Genomic DNA, 19,820 nt, shown 5'->3' on the forward strand with positions numbered 1-19,820 from the left:
TTTAATAATGTGGAAAAATATGGATGTAGAAAAAATAGGATGAACATTTGTTTATTATATTCTCAAAGATGTCAATTACACACAAACATACACATGCATAGAATGTTGAGGACATCGCTTAGCCTTCCTAAAGTTTTTTTTCTCTTTTGCAAAGTGAGAGGAATAAGTGGCTATGCTATGGGAATGTCATAAATATACATTAAGATAATGCAAGGAAAGTTGATGATGATAAGGATAAAATGATAATAAAATAAACTATATGAAAATCTTAACCATGATTAATAAGACCAATTGTGGATAATTGTTACCTATTTCTTTATAGAGTTTTACTTTTCTAAAATTTCTGCAGAACACATGTTGCTTTTTTAGGGAAAACATGATAACCAGAAAATCTGAATATTAGCTTAGAAAGGTCCCTCTTGGGACTGTGTAAGATGTTCTGCCCCACAGAGCCCTTGAGCACTACTAGAAGGGACACCAGTTCTCTCTCACACCTTATAGATTCTCTGCCTCAGTTGGAGTTGGCAGTTCAGACCCTTTTTTTTTTTTTTTTTTTTTTTTTTTGAGATGGAATCTCACTCTGTCACCCAGGCTAGAGTGCAGTGGCACAATTTCGGCTCACTGCAACCTCCGCCTCCCAGGTTCAAGCAATTTTTCTGCCTCAGCCTCCTGAGTGGCTGGGACTATAGGCGCCTGGCTAATTTTTGTATTTTTAGTAGAGACGGGGTTTCACTATCTTGGCCAGGCTGGTCTCCAACTCCTGACCTCGTGATCCACCCACCTCAGCCTCCCAAAGTGCTGGGATTACAGGCGTGAGCCACTGCACCTGGCCCAGACACATTTTTATCTATGACCGTGGAAGACAAATGGCAGGTATAAGGACTCAGAGATGCTTTGGCTACTACAAAATTCAAGGGGCTCTAAGTAAAATGTAATTATTTTCCAAAAATTAAAATATCTGGTCCAATAACAGGACAGAATATTTGAAATTGAAATCATCCTGAAAAAATAGGCCACAATGTAGTACATGGTCATTTCATCATAGTCAAGGACTCAAGTCAGAGACTTATAGGGAAAACCTGCTCTGTTGATTCTCTTGAGGCATAAAAAAGTTGCTGCACTGCACAGCTCCAGGGAACATTTAAATATAGACCCTGCGGGTGTGCCATTTTGTGGTTCTGAATAGTAGATCCATACTTCCAACTGGCTTTTGACATTATGCTACCCATTATCACTCCCAGGGAGGCTAGATTTAAAGATGGACTTCTCTGCCCAACAGTGCACTCCCTGCACTTTGGGAGTGCATAAACATAGGTAGGTAAAGAATTGTAACTCTCGATATCTGAATAATTTTGTTTTTCATGTTTTAATTTCTTAGGTCCAGTTTGTTATTATCACCATCCACATAAGCCAGTTCTTTTTCATGGAGGATTGCAAGTATCAGTTTCCAGTTTTTGTGTACATCATAATGAGTTACAGTTGCATGTTTCTGCTGCTCTTTCTCCATTTTTGGTACTGTGCTTACACCAAAGGTCAGAGGTTGCCCAAAACTGTGAAAAATGGAACTTGTAAAAACAAAGATAACTGAAGCCCAACATAAGTCTATGATCGAAACGGATACATTGTCTTCCTTGACAATCAAGAGATAATTGCCTATGCAGTGCATTTTGTATATTTTTCAAAACTAAGAGCTTGTATTTTTATGATAAGTTATTGGGATGTCTGATATTTGAGACCCCGAAGCTTCCAGATAACAGTCTTCTGATAATTAGAGCCTACAGCAGCCAGAAGTTTTTTTTTTTTTTTTTTTTTTTTTTTAGCTGCTTTTAAACCTAATCCAAAGGTTTTGTTTAACACATTTTGTTACAGTGAAAAAAAGATATGAAGCAATACAGTACTCTTCAAGGAAGTCCAATAAAGATGAAAAATATCATTAGATATTTTGAGCAGAGACAGAGATCCATGTGTTACAATAGATTCCTTCTGCCAGGTCTGGAAAGTCTGGAAACCAACCATAGGCCCTGGCTTTGTCATTTATTGGCTGTATTCAGAAGATACTATGTTTGCTCTAGAGTACTCCCATTTTAGCAAGCTAGCACAGGTGAAAATTGAGTGAGTTTTTGATAACTTGTCATTCAAAATCATTAATGATAATTTTCAATGGATCTTTTGAGTAGCCATCACCAGTTTTGCTGATAAGACTTCCTCACAACCCATTTGTTGTACAAACTGTTTCAGAGTAACCATACTTTGGGTTAGTACGCTAATGCACTTGACACCAAGTTTCATTCAGTTGATTATTTTCAAAACAAGGTGATTTGTTTTAATGGGTTAATGAACACTTTGCTATTACTGTTTTACAATTAACTTTGTAGATCTCTGGAAAGAAGTGAATTTGTCAATGAAAAAAGCACTGTGTGGTTCAGTGGGAAAAACCTGTTGTCTGTTACAGTATCACATCACTGTCTTACATTGTCATGGTTTAAATTATTATCTTGGTTAAATATATAGGTTAGATACTTAAATGTTCACATCATGAGCACACTACAGGTACTACCCTTAAATTATAAAAAATATACAGTTTATTGTACACAGTTTCCAGATATGGTTTAGAGTGGCTGTGAAGCAACTAGAGGCAAACTGTGGAACAGAGAATATCCAGGGGAAAATTGATTATGTAAGCAAGGGCTGTTCTACTTTGAGAGAGAGACAGACAGACTATATAATAGTTATAGATTATGTAATTAATGTTATAGATACACTGACCAATAAAGTATTTTCTGAAATTATGAATTAATTAACAACCTGGATTTCTGTTTCCAGACCTATAAACCATGTAATGGAAGACTGAAATACATTTGGCATAGGCTTTGTTTCTTTAAAATTGCTACTTTCTAAAATTCTGTTATTTTTACATTTTCCTGTTAGAGAATCAAAACTACTAGTCAGTAGTTTTGTCCAAGAAATAACAATATTTGGACATTTGTGAATTTTTCCCTATTTTTTTCTTATTTTATTTATAGTCAATTTTGAAGGACTGTTTATGTTTGTAGGACTTTAAACAACTAGTACTTAAAGCCCCAGTGAATGTTGAACACACACAGATACTTATTGTACAACAATGCCTAAGTTTTACTCAATACCATGGCCTTTTATGTTTACACTTACCAGATTCATAAGGTTATTTGCCTTTAAGTGATCTTTTGTGATTTTACTTGATTACTGTATGAGAAGGTAAAGGTTGATAAATGGGAGTAATTATATATATAACATTGATTATTTTTTTTTCTGAAGCAGAGTTTTACTCTTGTTGACCAGGCTAGAGTGCAATGGCGCAATCTCGGCTCACTGCAACCTCGCCTCTCTGGTTCAAGTGATTCTCCTGCCTCAGCCTCCCAGGTAGCTGGGATTACAGGCACCTGCCACCACGCCCAGCTGATTTTTGTATTTTTAGTAGATACAGGGTTGGCCAGGCTGGTCTCGAACTCCTGACCTCAGGTGATCCTCCCACCTCGCGCTCCCAAAGTGCTGGGATTACAGGGGTGAGCCACTGCATCTGGCCATAATTTTATATTTTTAGAAAAAAAAGAATAAAGGACAAAAGAGCACAGATAAATGAAACAACTGCTCTAATGTATTCCACTGGAAGGGTCTCAGGACTCCTTAACTGTTTTCCAGGTTTGGCTCTTCATATCTAACCTGTGCTAAAATGAGAAGGTATGCTAGGTGCTGTTATAAATCACATCATTTCCAAAGACCCCAAGTAGTATAGAGACCAAAATGAGGCAAAAATAAAAGAGATGAAACAGGAGAGTTTATTTCTTGCATACTTTCCGACCTTCATCATACAACCTCTCCTAACCTCCCCCTAGTCTCTAAAATGTTTAACTTGCCTATGAGCTAACATGTAATAAAGCACGTACTCAATTATATGAATAGAAGTGGAGAGCCAGAATGCTACAAAAGAAATCACAGCTGCTAGAAGTATCCTCCATAGAAACATCAACATGATTGTGGATCAAAATGATTTTCACTGGATATAGAATTTGTATGGGCCATATTTATTAAAAGAGTTCTGTGTTGCCACATAGAGTTCCTTTGGGATTTCATCCCACTTTTCAGGACTTAGCTTGTTTGGGTTTGCTTACCTAACAAGCAACAACAACAACAAAATAAACAGTTCCAAAATCTAGTTTATTACATAAATCTCTACGAATCCTTGAGGGCCTATATCTATATTATAAATAAATACATATATAGATTTTTAAATATCTATGGGACTTTGCCATTTACAGCCTTAATTATAAAATTATGAGATTATATTCTCTCCATTACCCTTTATTTCTGTTAACTTTTTAAAGACTGGAACATTCTGTGGATGTTGTCAAAGTTTGAGTTTGTTTTTCCGTGTACTATAATAAATTTGTGGTATCGCATGTATATGTGTTGTGTGTATTTTTCATTTTGGAATCTAACTGCATGTGTTTGCATGGGTTGGTGGCTTTTAATTTGAATACTTACCAATCAAAGTTATTTTACATATTTCTTGTACACGTGCTGTGTTCATCTTTGGGATACAGAGATACCTGGGACATAATTGGGATCTCCTGGAGCTTACCAACTGGTGGATGAAATTATGTGACAGGGCAGTAGATGATAGGTGCCAGATGAGTGACAGTTCTGCCACTTCGCAGACAGGGAAGACTCTATGAAGGAATTTGAATTTGAGTTATGTGTTTTGGTTTTACAGAATTTCAAAATTGGTGGTATGTTAGTAGGCAAAGTTTTTTAAGTAGAGAGAATTAACAAAAAAGAATAATTTTGCCATCCTGCTGGCTCTAATAAATGGGATCACTGGTTGCTAAAACAATTAGAAGAAAGGTTGATGGGGATGGCTTATGCTGATACGACTGAACCCATTGATCAATCTTAATGTCATTCAGAGTGGGACAACCAGATGTTTTGTCTCTTAATACACTATAATACTCTGAGGTTTTCATGGCAAAAATTTTTTTGAACTTGAATCTAATCAATCCTCTGTTTATAAACTACTAGTTACAGGAAATACAATAAATAGAGGAAGAGTTAAAAGACACCAAGAGGATACAATCAGCCAAGTCCAAAATGTAGGAAATTCCATAGAACAAATGACCTGGTTTCTTTAATAAATAAATTACATTTAAAAAAAAAAGAAAAGCAGAGAAGGCAACTTTTGTAGATAAAAGACTTAAGATATACTAACCAAATGTCATTTGAATCCTGATTTGAACAAACCAAATCATAAAAGGACATTCTTATAACAATCAGATATAACTGAACATGAACTAAATTTTAAAAGACAGAAATGATTAATATTGGATATTATTACTGTATTGCAGATGTATATTTTTAAAGTCCTTACATGTGAGATACATACACTGAAGTATGTATATGTAAAATGATAGGTTGTCTGATTTCACTTTAACATACTCTAGTAAAAAGAAAGGAGGTGTTGATAATTGTTAAAGTTGGCTAATGGGTTCACTTAATAGGAGTTTATTTTACTCTTCTGTCTACTTTTGTGTATGTTTGAAATTGTCCAGTTTTTAAAAAGCAATGTATGTATTATAATATTCTGTATAGATGTTATTTAAGTTAGGAACCAAAATGACAGAATTGACATGATTTTCACTGGTAGTTAGTCAGTATTTAGGGTGCTCACTGCATCTAAGTGTCATGAGAAACTTTAAAATGTACTAGACGTGGTCCCTGCCCTTAAAATGTTTACAGTACAGTTTAAAAAGACAGGCCTATATCAAATCTTAATAAAAACAAAGGTGGCATACCTGTTGACAAGTGAAAAGTGTATTACAGATTTACAATATATGTTTTCCTAATGTTAAGTAGTTACCTTTGATGAAACAAAAAATAATGTTCATCAGGACCCACTGAAGATGTTTGATGGAGGAGTAGCAATATCAGCCTGGTTAGAGAGGGCCTCTGGAAAAGAATCCCTTCCATGGAGCCCAAGGCTCCCTGTCACCAGCATTTTCCAGTATTTCCCACTTGTAGGAAGCAATTGGGTGTAACAGACTGTAGTATATTGTCTGTCATTCCAAAGCATCATGCCATGTAGCTAAGTAGTCTGGAGAGGGGCAGGGATACAGACAAAATCTGCATATACCGTATACCACCAGGGAAGAAGATGTCTTTGTATGCCTCCTTGGGTACCAAATACAATAGAGTCTAGGTCTGTTTCCTTCTAAAGGACTTTCCCAGGAGTCTTACACAACAACTTTCACTTACATGTCAATGGTCAAAACTGCCTCATGGCCATCTCTAGCTGCAAGGGAAGCTGTGAACTAATTTTCTCTCCAACAAAATTAGATTCTGTTAGTAAGAAAGAAGATAAGAGATGAAGTTTGAGTAAGCACCTGATGTAACCTTACCCACTGAGAATCCACCACCATGATGGGCCATTATTTTGCACAGAAGTACATATAATTTTTCAAGTGTCTAAATGGAAAAGTGATTGAACACACTTATTTAGGGCCAGCACTGTGCCTGGCATCAGCAAATGATTAAATCATTACTTTTGGATGAATATATATACACATAAGTTACACATAATGTATGATATATAATAGATTCATTCAAAATGATTGATATACTAATATAATTTAAAATATATATAGTCTATATATTATAATTCAGTGTATATATTTAGCATATATTTTTCATCAGTTAGCATACTATTTGTATAGCCTTTGTTATCTTTATATAAATAGTATTGTTGTTTCTCAAGCTGTTACAGTTTATCTATTATTGACTAACAAATCACCCCTAAATGTGATGACTTACAGCTACATCAAAGCTACATCTCTCACCACTTTGAAGGATCAATGATTTGAGAAGCTGAGTAGTTATTGTTCGGGGTCCCTGGTGCAATTGCAGTCAGACTGTGGCTTAACCAGGAACCAGGAGGTTGAGGCAGTGGGGGATGACTGGAGATCTCTGTGTAGTCTCAAGTCCTCTCCATGTGGTCTTTCCCCTTGGGCTAGTTTGAGCTTCCTCAGAGCATGGCAGTCTCAGGGGAGTCGGACCAAAGGCTTCAGGAGTAAGCATTCCAGTGCGCAAAATGAAAGCAGTATTGCCTTTTATAACATAGCCATAGAAGTCAGGGAATGTCACTTCCCCTGTACAAAAGCCCACCCGTTTTCAAGAGGAGAGGACACAGACCATGTCCCTCAATGGGAGGAATGTAAAAGCTACCTCGTAAGAACATGTAGGATGGGAGAAATACTGTACTTGGAAAATACAGTCTGCCACACAAAGTATTACCTAAAATGGATAGGAATACTTATTTTTCTCTTTAGAAGAGTTAAAGCCTATCTTTAATTCACACAGTTCTGGTTTGTATTGACTAGTTCTGTAGATGAAAGTAAGTGCTGTTTTATGTTTTCACTAAGAAAATGGCCCCTTGCACAGAGAAATAGACTCAGATTTGAGTGTGGAGTTGAAGGTAGGTCCCTTGATTAAATGAGAGCAAGGGTTATAGTTCTCTTTGTTTCAGGCAGCATAAGGTACATAATGATTGGGGAGGGGGTGGGGATGGAAATCCCTCTAGATGTTTCTAGCAGATACAACCACAATATAACAGGTCACACAACATGTCTTTTATACCAGGCTGCCCCAGAGAGAGGGCCACAGGGCTCTTCCTGGTGCTGGCTGGGCATGTTCATACCTTTTATTGACAGCCGGTATCAGGTCAGGCTGTACATGTACCTATAACTCAACAAAGTTACGAACTATAACACTCTTCAAATCTAAGTATGAACATTTTTGCCTATATTCAAACTACAGCATTATGAAAACATTGCTGCACCTTGTTTGTATTCTAGGACCTACAGGATTCAGTTAGTGTGGGATTTAGCACTGATTTAGCACTCAGGTTACTAAAGGGAGCAAGCTTGGTATGAGGTAGTATCTCTAAGTGCCCAGGCCACACCAAAGGACACTCTGTACATAGTCCTTACAACTTAAATAAGAATGATATAAGCATCTGAGTATTTGAATGTGGAGATGTAAACTCAGAGCTACTGTGTTCTTTTTTTTTTTCTTTTTTTTTTTTTTTAAGAGATGGGTCTTGCTCTGTTGCCCCAGCTGGAGCACAGTGGCACCTTCATAGCTCACAGTAGCCTCACACTACTGGGCTCAAGCAATCTTCCTGCCTCAGCTTCCTGAGTGGCAACATGCCTGGATAATTTTTTTTATCTTTTGTAGAGACAAGGTCTTGTCATGTAGCCCTGGCTGGTCTTGAACTCCTAGCATCAAACGATTCTCCCACTTCAGCTTCTCAAAGCACTGGGATTACGAACAGGAGCCCCCTTGCCTAACCTTCTATCTTAAAAGTTGCACAAATTCTGGTCAGTGTGTCTTTTGCCCATTTTGGGTTATCTCGCCCATGAATTTATGCCTTTTTTTATTCTTGTGGCAACCCTCCTTGTTCAGACCCGAATAATTTTTCCTAGATTATAATACTATCCTAGATTATAATATGGTCTAGATTATATTATAATAATATTTGCCTGGATTATAATATTATTATATTATCTCTATATAAAAGCTTTTCATCCTACTAGATGCTGTCATGGTGAGGAAGCATGGTACACTGGTTGGGAGCACAGCCTGCCTGGTCAAATCCTGCCTCTGTTTTTTAATAGCTCTATAACCTGGACAGCTTCTCTGTCTCTTAGTGTCCCAACTGAAAATGGAGACAATACTTCTTTATCCAGTTATTGAGGGATATTAAATGAGTTAAAACAGGGAAAACTTTTAGAGCAGTGCTTTCCTTCCAGTTACTCAGGCTAAAAACCTCAGAGTCATCCTCAGGTCCTTTCTCTCTCACTCAACGTCAAATCCAACAAGAAATCCTGCTGGCTTCCTCTCAAAGTATAACCAGAATCTGACCAACCCTGGGGCCCTTATCATGTCATGCCTGGATTCCTGGAATAGCTTCCTATCTGACTCTCTGCTTCTGCCTTTACTTCCCTAAAACTTCTTGTCCAAATAGCAGCCAAAGTCATCTCTTAAAATATAAATCAGATCATGTAACTATTTTGTTCTGAACCCTCCAATGGTTTCTGGTTTTACTGAGCATAAAAACCCTGTCATTGCTTCTCTGTCCTCACCGCGTACAAACCTCCACTTTGCTCCCTCTGCTCCAGCCACACTGGCCTCCTTGCTGGTCACTGGACCATTGTAAGTGCATTTCCATCTTAGGGTTCTTCATTTATTTTTCTCTGCCTACGGGACTGTTTCCAAAATAACTGCTTGGCTAAACCCTTCAATTCCCTCCTTTGTTCAAATCTCACTTTTTCAGTACTGCAGCCTGCACCCTGGTCTTTCTTTTTTCTATACAGCACTTATTACCGTCTAACATGCTATGCAATGCATTTGGTTAATATTGTTTATTAACTGTCTTCCTCATGAGAAAGTAATCTCTTCAGGGGTAGATGATTTTGTCTATTTTGTTCACTGCAAGTGCCTAGAACAATGGCTGGCATATTACAGGAGTTCAATAACTGTTGTTGAATGAATGAATGAATGAATGAATGAATGAATGAATGAATGAATGAATGAAGCACTGAATAAGCATGTGCTATTGTTATAAGTTTTCTTCCTCTGCTCACTCTAGTGGTTTAGGCAATCATCCAACAATTTGTTAAACTCCTACTATATGCCAACCACTGTGCTAGAATATAAAAAAACAAGTCAAATAATACCAATCCCCACAGAGATTTTCACTTGGCTAGAGGGCAACAAACATGTAAACAAGTCAAGTCAGATATTCTGCTGTTAAACGAGTAGTTTTTGTTTGTTTGCTTGCTGGTTTGTTTGTTTGTTTTGAGATGGAGTATCGCTCTGTTGTCCAGGATGGAGTACAGAGGCGTGATCTCAGCTGACTGCAACCTCCGCCTTCCGGGTACAAGCAATTCTCCTGCCTTAGCCTCCTGAGTAGCTGGGATTGTAGACACCTGCCATCACACCTGGCTAATTTTTGTATTTTTAGTAGAGATAATAAAAACTGGACCCCTTCCTTACACCACATATGATGGATTAAAGACTTAAATGTATAACCCCAAACTATAAAAACCCTGAAGGACTACCTAGGTAATACCATTCTGGACATGGGAACAAGCAAAGATTTCATGACAAAGATGCCAAACGCAATTGCAACAAAAGCAAAAATTGACAAATGGGATATAATTAAACTAAAGAGCTTCTGCACAGCAAAAGAAACTATCAAGAGCATAAGTAGACAGTTTATAGAATGAAAGAAAATATTTGGAAACTATGTATCTAACAAAGGTCTGATATCCCGCATCTATTAGGAACTTAAATAAATGTATAAGAAAAAAAAAACATTAAAAAGTGGGCAAAGGACATGAACACTTTTCAGAAGAAGACATATATGCGGCCAGTAAGCACATGAAAAAAAACTCAACATCACTGATCATTAGAGAAATACAAATCAAAATCACAATGAGATTTCATGTCACACCAGTCAGAATGACTATTATTAAAAAGTTGAAAAATAAAACAGATGCTGGCAAGGTTGCAGAGAAAAATAATGCTTATACACTGTTGGTGGGAGTGTAAATTAGTTCAACCACTGTAGAAAGCAATGTGGTGATTCCTCAAAGAGCTTAAAACAGAACTACCATTTGATCCAGCAATCCCATTACAGGGTATATATCCAAAGAAATATAAATCATTCTATCATAAAGACACATGCACATATATATTCACTCCAGCACTATTCACAATAGTAAAGACATGGAATCAACCTAAATGCCCACCAATGGTAGACTGCATAAGGAAAATGTGGTACAGATACACCACGGAATACATGCAGCCATAACAAAGATCATGCCCTTTGCAGGAACCTGGATGGGGCTGGAGGCTATTATCCATAGCAAACTAACACAGGAACAGAAAACCAAATAACACATGTTCTCACTTATAAGAGGAAACTAAATGATGAGAATGCATGGACATATAGAGGGAACAACAGACACTGGGATCTGAGGGTGAAGGCTGGGAGGAGGGAGAAGATCAGGAAAAATAATGAGAGTCTAGGCTTAATACCTGAGTGATGAAACAATGTATGCAACACACCCCTGTGACACAAGTTTACCTATATAACAAACCTGCACGTGTACCCCTGAATTTAAAATATAAATGAATAAATACCAAGAAGCAGCTTCTCCTCTCCTTCTGGAATCTCTGCCTGGTTCAGCCCACCTGCCTCCATTCCTGCCTCCACCATGTCCATCAGGATGACCCAGGGGTCCTATAAGGTGTCCACCTTGTCGGCCCGGTGCCCGCATCAGCTCCTGGAGATTCTCCCAAGTGGGCAGCAGCAGCTTCCAGGGTGGCCTGGGCAGAGGCCATAGTGGGGCCAGTGGCATGGAAGTCACCACCACCATCATGGTCAAGCAGAGCCTGCTGAGCCCCCTCACCTGGAGAGGGACTCCAACATCCAGGAGTCCGCACCCAGGAGAAGGACCAGATCAAGACCCTCAACAACAAGTTTGCCTCCTTCATTCTCTGACAGCAGAAGAAGGCTGGGAGCAACATGGACAACATGTTCGAGAGCTACATCAACAACTTTAGGTGGCAGCTGGAGGCTGGGCCAGGAGAAGCTGAAGCTGGAGGCGGAGCTTGGCATCATGCAGGGGCTGCTGGAGGACTTCACGAACAAGTATGAGGATGAGATCAATAAAGGTACAGAGGTGGAGAATGAATTTGTCCTCATCAGGAAGGATGTGGATGAAGCTTACATGCACAAGGGAGAGCTGGAGTCTCGCCTGGAAGGGCTGACTGAGGAGATCAACTTCCTCAGGCAGCTGTATGAAGAGGAGATCTTCGCTGAGGTCAAGGCGCAGTACGAGGAGATCGGCAACCGCAGCTGGGCTGAGGCTGAAAGCATGTACCAGATCAAGTATGAGGAGCTCCAGACGCTGGCTGGGAAGCAGGGGGATGACCTGCAATGAACGAAGGCTGAGATCTCCCAGATGAACTGGAACATAACCTGGCTTCAGGCTGAGACTGAGGGCCTGGAAGGCCAGTGGGCTTCCCTGGAGGCCGCCATCACAGATGCCAAGCAGCCTGGGGAGCTGGCCCTTAAAGATGCCAACGCCAAGCTATCTGAGCTGGAGGCCGCCCTGCAGCGGACCAAGCAGGACATGGCACGGCAGCTGCGTGAGTACCAGGAACTGATGAACGTCAAGCTGGCCCTGGACATCGAGATCGCCACCTACAGGAAGCTGCTGGAGGGCGATGAGACCCGGCTGGCGTCTGGGATTCAAAACATGCGTATCCATAGGAAGACCACCAGCGGCTATGCAGGTGGTCTGAGCTCGACCTATGGCGGCCTCACAAGCCCCGGCCTCAGCTAAGGCCTGGGCTCTAGCGCCTTCAGCCGCACCAGCTCCATCAGGGCCATGATTGTGAAGAAGATTGACACCGGCGATGGGAAGCTGGTGTCTGAGTCCTCTCACATCCTGCCCAAGTGAACAGCTGGGGCGGCAGCCCCTCCCAGCCTGCCCCTCCTGCGGCTGCCCTGGAGCACACGAGGGCGACACCGCTGCGCAGAGGAGCACGGAGAATGGGAGACCCACCCACCTGAGGCTCAGCCCTAGCCTCAGCCCACCCCCAGGGGAGTTTACTGCCTAGGGATCCCCCTTGCCCATGCCTCCAGCTACAAAACAATTCAATTGTTTTTTTCGGGGGGAGGGGAGGGGGTCCAAAATAAAGCCTCAGCTAGCTCTGCAGAAAGAGAAAGAAAGAAGAAAGAAAGGAAGAAAAGAAGGAAGGGAGGAAGGGAAGGGAAGGGGAAGGGAAGGGGAAGGGAAGGGGAAGAAGTTTTTAGCCTGTACAATGTAGGGACAGAAAGGAGAAATAGTTCTATCTGGGCTGTGGGTAGGACTTAAGCAGAAACTTGAAAGGGGAGGTAATAACAGCTGCCTCATGAACAATAAGGGGATGTTTATTAGACAGAAAATGAGGGAGAAGAGTGTGCCCAACAGGTAATCGCAGATGAGAAAAGGAAAGAAACACCCTGGCCTGAGCTTGAGGAAGATGTGAAAGGCGAGCCCAGTGTTTTGGCTTCAAGAGTGCAGGACCAGGAGAAGTATTGATTGGGATGGGAGGGGCAGGGTGAATGGTGAGTTGTTCGTGGTCAGAGAAGATGATTGGCGTTATTTGTTTTCCCGAATGTTTTAAGATTTGTTTTGTAATATAACTATGGTCTATTCTTGAGAGCAATCTATGTGATGAAGAAAAGAATGTGTATTTTGCAGCTGTTGGATGAAATGTTCTGTAAATATCTATTAGGTCCCTTTGTTCTATAGGGTAGATTAAGTCCAACATTTCTTCATTATCTTTTGTTTGGAAGATCTGTCCAATCCTGAAAGTGGGGTGTTGAAGTCTCCAGCTAATATTGTATTGGGGGTCTATCTCTTTCTTTAGCTCCCATAATATTTGCTTCATACATCTGGGTGCTCCAGTGTTGAGTGCACATATATTTACAATTGTGATATCCTTTTGCTGAATTGACCCCTTTATCATTCTATAATGACCTTCCTTGTATCTTCTTATAGATTCTGTCTTGAAATCTATTTTGTTTGATGTAAGTATAGCTACTCCTGCCCTTTTTTGGTTTCCCTTTGCATGGATTATCTTTTCTCATCACTTTATTTTCAGTCTGTGTGTGTCATTACAGACAAAATGTATTTCTTGTGGGCAACAGATCATTGGATTTTTTTTTTAACTTATTCAGCCACTCTATGTCTTTTAATAGGAATGTTTACTCCATTTACATTCAATGTTATTACTGATAAGTAAGGACTTTCTTCTGTCATTTTGTTATTTGTTTTCTAATTGTTTTGTAGTCTTCTCTTCCTTCCTGACTTCCTATTAGTGAATGTTATTTTCTGTGGTGGTATGTCTTAATTTATTTTTATTTTCTTTTTTTTTTTTCTTTTTTTTTTTTTTTGCATCTGTTGTATATTTTTAGATTTGAGGCTTTTTTAATCTTTTTTTTTTTTTTTTTTTTTGAGACAAAGTCTTGCTCTTCTCCCACAGGCTGGAGTGCAATGGAGCGATCTTGGCTCACTGCAACCTCTGCTTCCTGGATTCAAGTGATTCTCCTGCCTCAGCCTCCCAAGTAGCTGGGATTACAGGTGCCTGCCACCACAGGCAGCTAATTTTTTTGTTCGTTTGTTTGTTTGTTTGAGACAAAGTCTCACTCTGTCGCCCAGGATGGAGTGCAGTAGTCCAACCTCTGCTGCCCGGGTTCAAGTGATTCTCCTGCCTCAGCCTTCAGAGTAGCTAGGATTATAGGCACCTGTCACCACATCTGGCTAATTTTTGTAGTTTTAGTAGAGACAGGGTTTCACCATATTGGCCAGGCTGGTCTTGGACTCCTGACCTCATGATCCACCTGCCTCGGCCTCCCAATGTGCTGGGATTACAGGCATGAACCACCTCACCCGGCCTTAATTTTTGTGTTTTTAATAGAGACAGGGTTTCATCATGTTGGCCAGGATGGTCTCGAACTCCTGACCTCAGGTGATCCACCCGCCTCGGCCTCCCAAAGTGCTGGGATCACAGGCGTGAGCCACCGCACCCAGCCATAACCCATTATTTTAAACCAATGATAGCACTGATTGCATAAGCAAACAAAGTAACAAGCAAAAAGAAAACTAATAAAAACTCTACACTTCATTTCCCCACTTTTTAACGTTTTGTTGTTTCCATTTATATCTTATTATACTGTGTATATCTTAAAAAGTTATTGTAATTATAATTTTTAATTGGTTCATCTTTTCATCTATTTAAGATATGAGTACTTTACATATCACAATTACAGCATTATAATATTCTGTGTTTTTCTGTGTAGTTACTATTAATAGTGAGTTTCGTGCCTTCAGGTGACTTATTGTTGCTCATTAACATCCTTTTCTTGAAGACTGATGAACTTCCTTTAGCATTTATTGTAGGACAGGTCTGGTATTGGTGAAATCGTGTGGCTTTTGTTTTTCTAGGAAAGTCTTTGTATCTTCTTCATGTATGAAGGATATTTTTGCTGGTACTATTCTAGGATAAAAGATTTTTTTTCCTTCAGCCCTTTAAATCTGTCATGCCACTCTCTCCTGGCCTATAAGGTTTCTCCTGAGGAGTCTGCTACCAGACATTTTGGAGCTCCATTGTATGTTATTTGTTTATTTTCTTTTGTTGCTTTTAGGGTCCTTTCTTTATCCTTGACCTTTGGGAATTTGATTACTAAATGCCTTGAGGTAGTCTTCTTTGGGTTAAATATTTTTATATTTGAATATTAATATCTTTCTCTAGGTTTGGGTAGTCTTCTTTGGGTTACATATTTTTGTACTTGAATATTAATATCTTTCTCTAGGTTTGGGAAGTTCTCTGCTATTATTCCTTTGACTAAATTTTCTACTCCTCTCTCTCTCTCTCTACCTCCACTTTAAGGCCAATAACTCTTAAATTTGTCCTGTTGAGGCTATTGTGTATATTTTGTAGGTGTGCTTTATTCATTTCTATTCTTTTTTCTTCTGTCTTCTGTGAATGTGTTTTTCAAACAGCTTGTTGTCAAGGTCAGTAAGTCTTTTTTCTGCTTGATCAGTTCTGCTATTAAGAGACTCATGCATTCTTCAGTGTGTCAGTTATATTTTTCAACTCCAGTATTTCTGCCTGATTCTTTTAAATGATTTCAATCTCTTTGTTAGATTTATCTGATAGGATTATGAATTCCTCTTGTGTGAACTTGAATTTCTTTGAGTTTCCTCAAAGAGCTATTTTGAATTGTCTGTCTAAAGGTCACATGTCTCTATCTCTCCAGGATTGGTCTCCAGTGTATTATTCAGTTTATTTGGTGAGGGAATGTTTTCCTGGATGGTTTTGATGTTTGTGGATGTTTGTCAGTGTCTGAGCATTGAAGAGTTCATTATTTCTTGTAGTCTTCACAGACTGGGTTTGTTTGTATTCATCCTTTTTGGGAAGGCTTTCCAGGTATTTGAAAGGACTTGGGTGTTGTGATCTAAGTTTTTGGCCACTGCATCTGTGGTTCTTGCAGACTCATAGAGGTACTACCTTGGTGACCTTGGATAAGATCTGGAAGAATTTTCTGAATTACCAAGCAGAGACTCTTCTTCTCTTCTCTTACTTTCTCCCAAACAAATGGAGTCTCTTTCTCTGTGCTGAGCTGCCTGTAGCTGGGAAAGGGGTGACACATGGACCCCTGTGGCCACCATGACTGGGACTGCACTGGGCCATACCTGAAAGCAACACAGCCCTAGGTCTTGCACAAGGCCCACTGTGACTACTACCTGGCTACTACCTATGTTTGCTCAAGCCCCTAGGGCTCTACAGTCAGAAGGGGTGAAGCCATCCAGGCTTGTGTCCTTCCCTTCAGGGCAGCTAGTTCGCCTGGGTCCCAAGCAGGTCCAGAGATGCTGTCTAAAAGCCAGGGCCTAGAGTCAGAAACTTTGAACTCAACCTACTGCTCTATTCTACTGTGGCTAAGCTGGTACCAAAACCACAAGACAAAGTCCTTCCCACTCTTCCCTCCTCTTTCCAGAAGCAGAGGTATCTCTTCCTGTGCCCCCACCACCACAGATCCACAGGGAGTACTGCCAGGGTGCCAGCAATGTTCACTTAAGGCCCAAGGACTCTTCAGTTAGGCTTGTGGTGACTGCTGCCAGGCCTGGGACTCATCCTTCAGGGCAATGACCTCCTCTCTGGCCCAGGGTAGGTCCAGAAATGCTGTACAAGAGCCAAGGCCTGGCATCAGGGGCCCCACAGGCCTGCTTGGTGCTCTACCCCAGGGTGGCCAAGCTAGTACCTAAGCTGCAAGGCAAAGTCCCCTTTATTTTTCCATCTCCTTTTCTTAATCAGAAGGAGTTTCTCCCTATGACCATCACAGCTGGGAATCTGGTGGGTCACACATGACGCTAACACATGTGAGTCTTGTACAAGACCCATGGAGTGTACTACCTGGTTACTCTGCTGATTATTCAGGGCCCAGTCCTCCATCAGCAGGTCATGAATCCTGCCAGGACTGGGTGTTTTCCTTCAAGGCAGCAGTTTCTCTTCTGGCCCAGGGTGTGTCTAGACATGTCATCTGGGAGCTAAGGCCTGGAATGGGGGCCTCTCAACTCTGCCTGGGGCCCTATTGTAATACGGCTGAGCTGGTACCCAATTTGCAAGACAAAAGCCTGTAATCCCAGCACTTTGGGAGGCCGAGACGGGCGGATCGTGAGGTCAGGAGATCGAGACCATCCTGGCTAACATGGTGAAACCCCGTCTCTACTAAAAATACAAAAAACTAGCCGGGTGAGGTGGCGGGCACCTGTAGTCCCAGCTACTCCAGAGGCTGAGGCAGGAGAATGGAGTAAACCCGGGAGTCGGAGCTTGCAGTGAGCTGAGATCCAGCCACTGCACTCCAACCCGGGCGACAGAGCAAGACTCCATCTCAAAAAAAAAAAAAAAAAAAAAGGTAAGCTACAGTGCCTGGGTTTGTGAGAGGGGTGGTGCAAGCTCTTCCTTAACTGCCCTGGCTAGTGTCTTACTAGGTCGCATGCTCTCCAAGTCCATTGGCTCTGAGCCCACCTAGCACAGCACTCGGACTTGCCTGGAAGTTGCAATCCTTGTGGCCTAGACTTCAAGCACTTCAAGACTAAAGTGCTTCTAGTTCCCTAGAGCACTTTAACCTGCAGTGACGAGACTTGCTGAAACTTGAGACTTGCTGAAACTCGCGTTCTGACTGTTGGCATGGGTGGTTCCCCTCTAGCTAGGGCTGGTCCGAATGCGCCTGCTGTGGACATTGGCTGAGTTCTGCCTAATGTTGACAGCACTGAGTTCCAATGCAAAGTTTCACAATCGCTGTGTTCTCCCTCCCTAAAGTGCACAGATTATCTGCATCACATGGCTGCTGCTGGGAAATGGTGGAGGGATGGTGTTGGTGATTCAAGACTGTCTTTTCTACCCTCTTCAGCACCAGCACTGTGACCATTCATCTGATTTTTGGTTCTTATGAAGGTGCTTTTTTGTGTAGATAGTTGTTAAATTTGGTGTTCCTGTTGGGAGGACGATGGCTTCTGTTTAGCTATCTTGCTCTGACTCCCCAGGATATGTTTTTATGGCTGAAAAGATCTAGGTAGCAAACATGGGCACTCACTTATAATCAAAGCTAATATGAGCTAATGTAGAAAAAGAACTTAGCTGTATAGATAAATAACTTTTACTGTGATACATGAAATAAGAAAGTGGAACAGAGTATTATCGTGGTTTAAAAGTAGATAAATAGGTGGGATTCTTCACTATCATGAGAGCTACATTTCAATCTTTTCCCTGTAATTAGTTGATGGTTAAATAACATATCAATCCTTCACAGTCTCTCTTTTTCTTGTTTTACAATTAACAAACTGTTTTTAAAATAAGGCAGAAATGTGTGGTTTAGGTGTCTAAAAACAGTAGAGGGTAGAGACAAAGTCTTGCTGTACTGCCAAGGCTGGTCTTGAATTCTTGGCCTCACAAGATCTCCTACCTCAGCCTCCCAGAGCATTACAGGCGTGAACCATTCTGCCTGGCCTAGAATTTCCTGTGTGTGTGTGTGTGTGTTTTAAGGCCACACAGTACTGTATATAAGTACGACTTTTTTTTTTTTTTTTTTGAGATGGAGTCTCACTGTCACCCAGGCTGGAGTACAGTGGCATGATCTCAGCTCACTGCAACCTCCACCTCCTGGGTTCAAGCAATTCTCCTGCCTCAGCCTCCTGAGTAGCTGAGACTACGGGTGCTTGACACTGTGCCCGGCCAATTTTTTTATTTTTAGTAGAGACGGGGTTTCACCATGTTGGCCAGGCTGGTCTCGAACTCCTGACCTCAGTTGATCCACCCACCTCAGCCTCCCAGAGTTCTGGGATTACACACGGGAGCCACCGCACCTGGCCATAAATACTACATTTTAAAATCCATTCAACATTAGGGATTGTGGCAGATAGGTGGCAGGACTAGATTACAGCTTTGACTTGGATGGACAGAACAACGTGTGGAGGAACCACATGACCTGAAAAATTCACTATGTGAATTCACATAGTGAATTTTTGCTCCAGAATGACTACAGGAATAAATCAGGAAACCCAAGAGGACCCACAGACCCTCTGAAGGAAGTGGATTGTTCCTGCAGGACCCAGGAGACACCCCAAATACTGTTCTGGTATCCACGACTGAGAGACCCACTGACGGTTCACATCACAGGACTCTGTGCAGACAATCCAGTACCAGCCCAGAGCCTGGTAGACTTGTTGAATGGCTGGATCCAGAAGGGAGATAAAAATCACTACACCTTGGCTCTCAGGAAGCACATCCATAGGAAAAGGAGGAGAGTACTATATTAAGGGAATAGTGGGGCAAAAGAATCTGAACAACAGCATTCATCCCTAGACCTTTCCTCTGACAGAGCCTACCCAAATAAGTAGGTACCAGAAAGCCAACTCTGGTAATATGACAAAACAAGATTCTTTAGTATCCCCAAAAATCACACTAGTTCATCGGCAATGGATCCAAACCAGGAAGAAATCAAATCCCTGATTTACCTGAAAAAATATTCAGGAGGTTAGTTGTTAAGCTAATCAGGGAGTCACCAGACAAAAGTGAAGCCCAGTGTAAGGAAATTTTTAAAATGATATGAGAAGTGAAGGGAGAAATATTCAATGAAATAGATAGCACAAAGAAAACAATCAAAACTTCAG

The 19,820-nt window shown here is 40.9% G+C and overlaps 1 protein-coding gene and 1 pseudogene across 4 annotated transcripts in view; both read left to right on the plus strand.

Moving 5' to 3' along the window:
- Positions 1-4,442, plus strand: part of ELOVL7 (ELOVL fatty acid elongase 7) — a 98,193-nt gene extending 93,751 nt beyond the window's left edge. For 2 of the 4 annotated variants that reach the window (XM_023210490.3, XM_023210493.3), the window contains exon 9: positions 1,379-4,436. In XM_023210490.3, coding sequence (XP_023066258.1) covers positions 1,379-1,588 — 210 coding nt within the window. In that variant the 3' untranslated portion in view covers positions 1,589-4,436. Of the gene's footprint in view, positions 1-1,378 lie in introns of all 4 variants that reach the window. The other 2 variants (XM_023210491.2, XM_023210492.3) reach the window with 2 other exon arrangements.
- Positions 3,710-12,560, plus strand: LOC111541673 (annotated as a pseudogene).
- Positions 12,561-19,820: the final 7,260 nt, after the last annotated feature.

Source organism: Piliocolobus tephrosceles, chromosome 4 (genome assembly GCF_002776525.5).
Source record: "Piliocolobus tephrosceles isolate RC106 chromosome 4, ASM277652v3, whole genome shotgun sequence".
Taxonomy (NCBI): Eukaryota; Metazoa; Chordata; class Mammalia; order Primates; family Cercopithecidae; genus Piliocolobus; species Piliocolobus tephrosceles.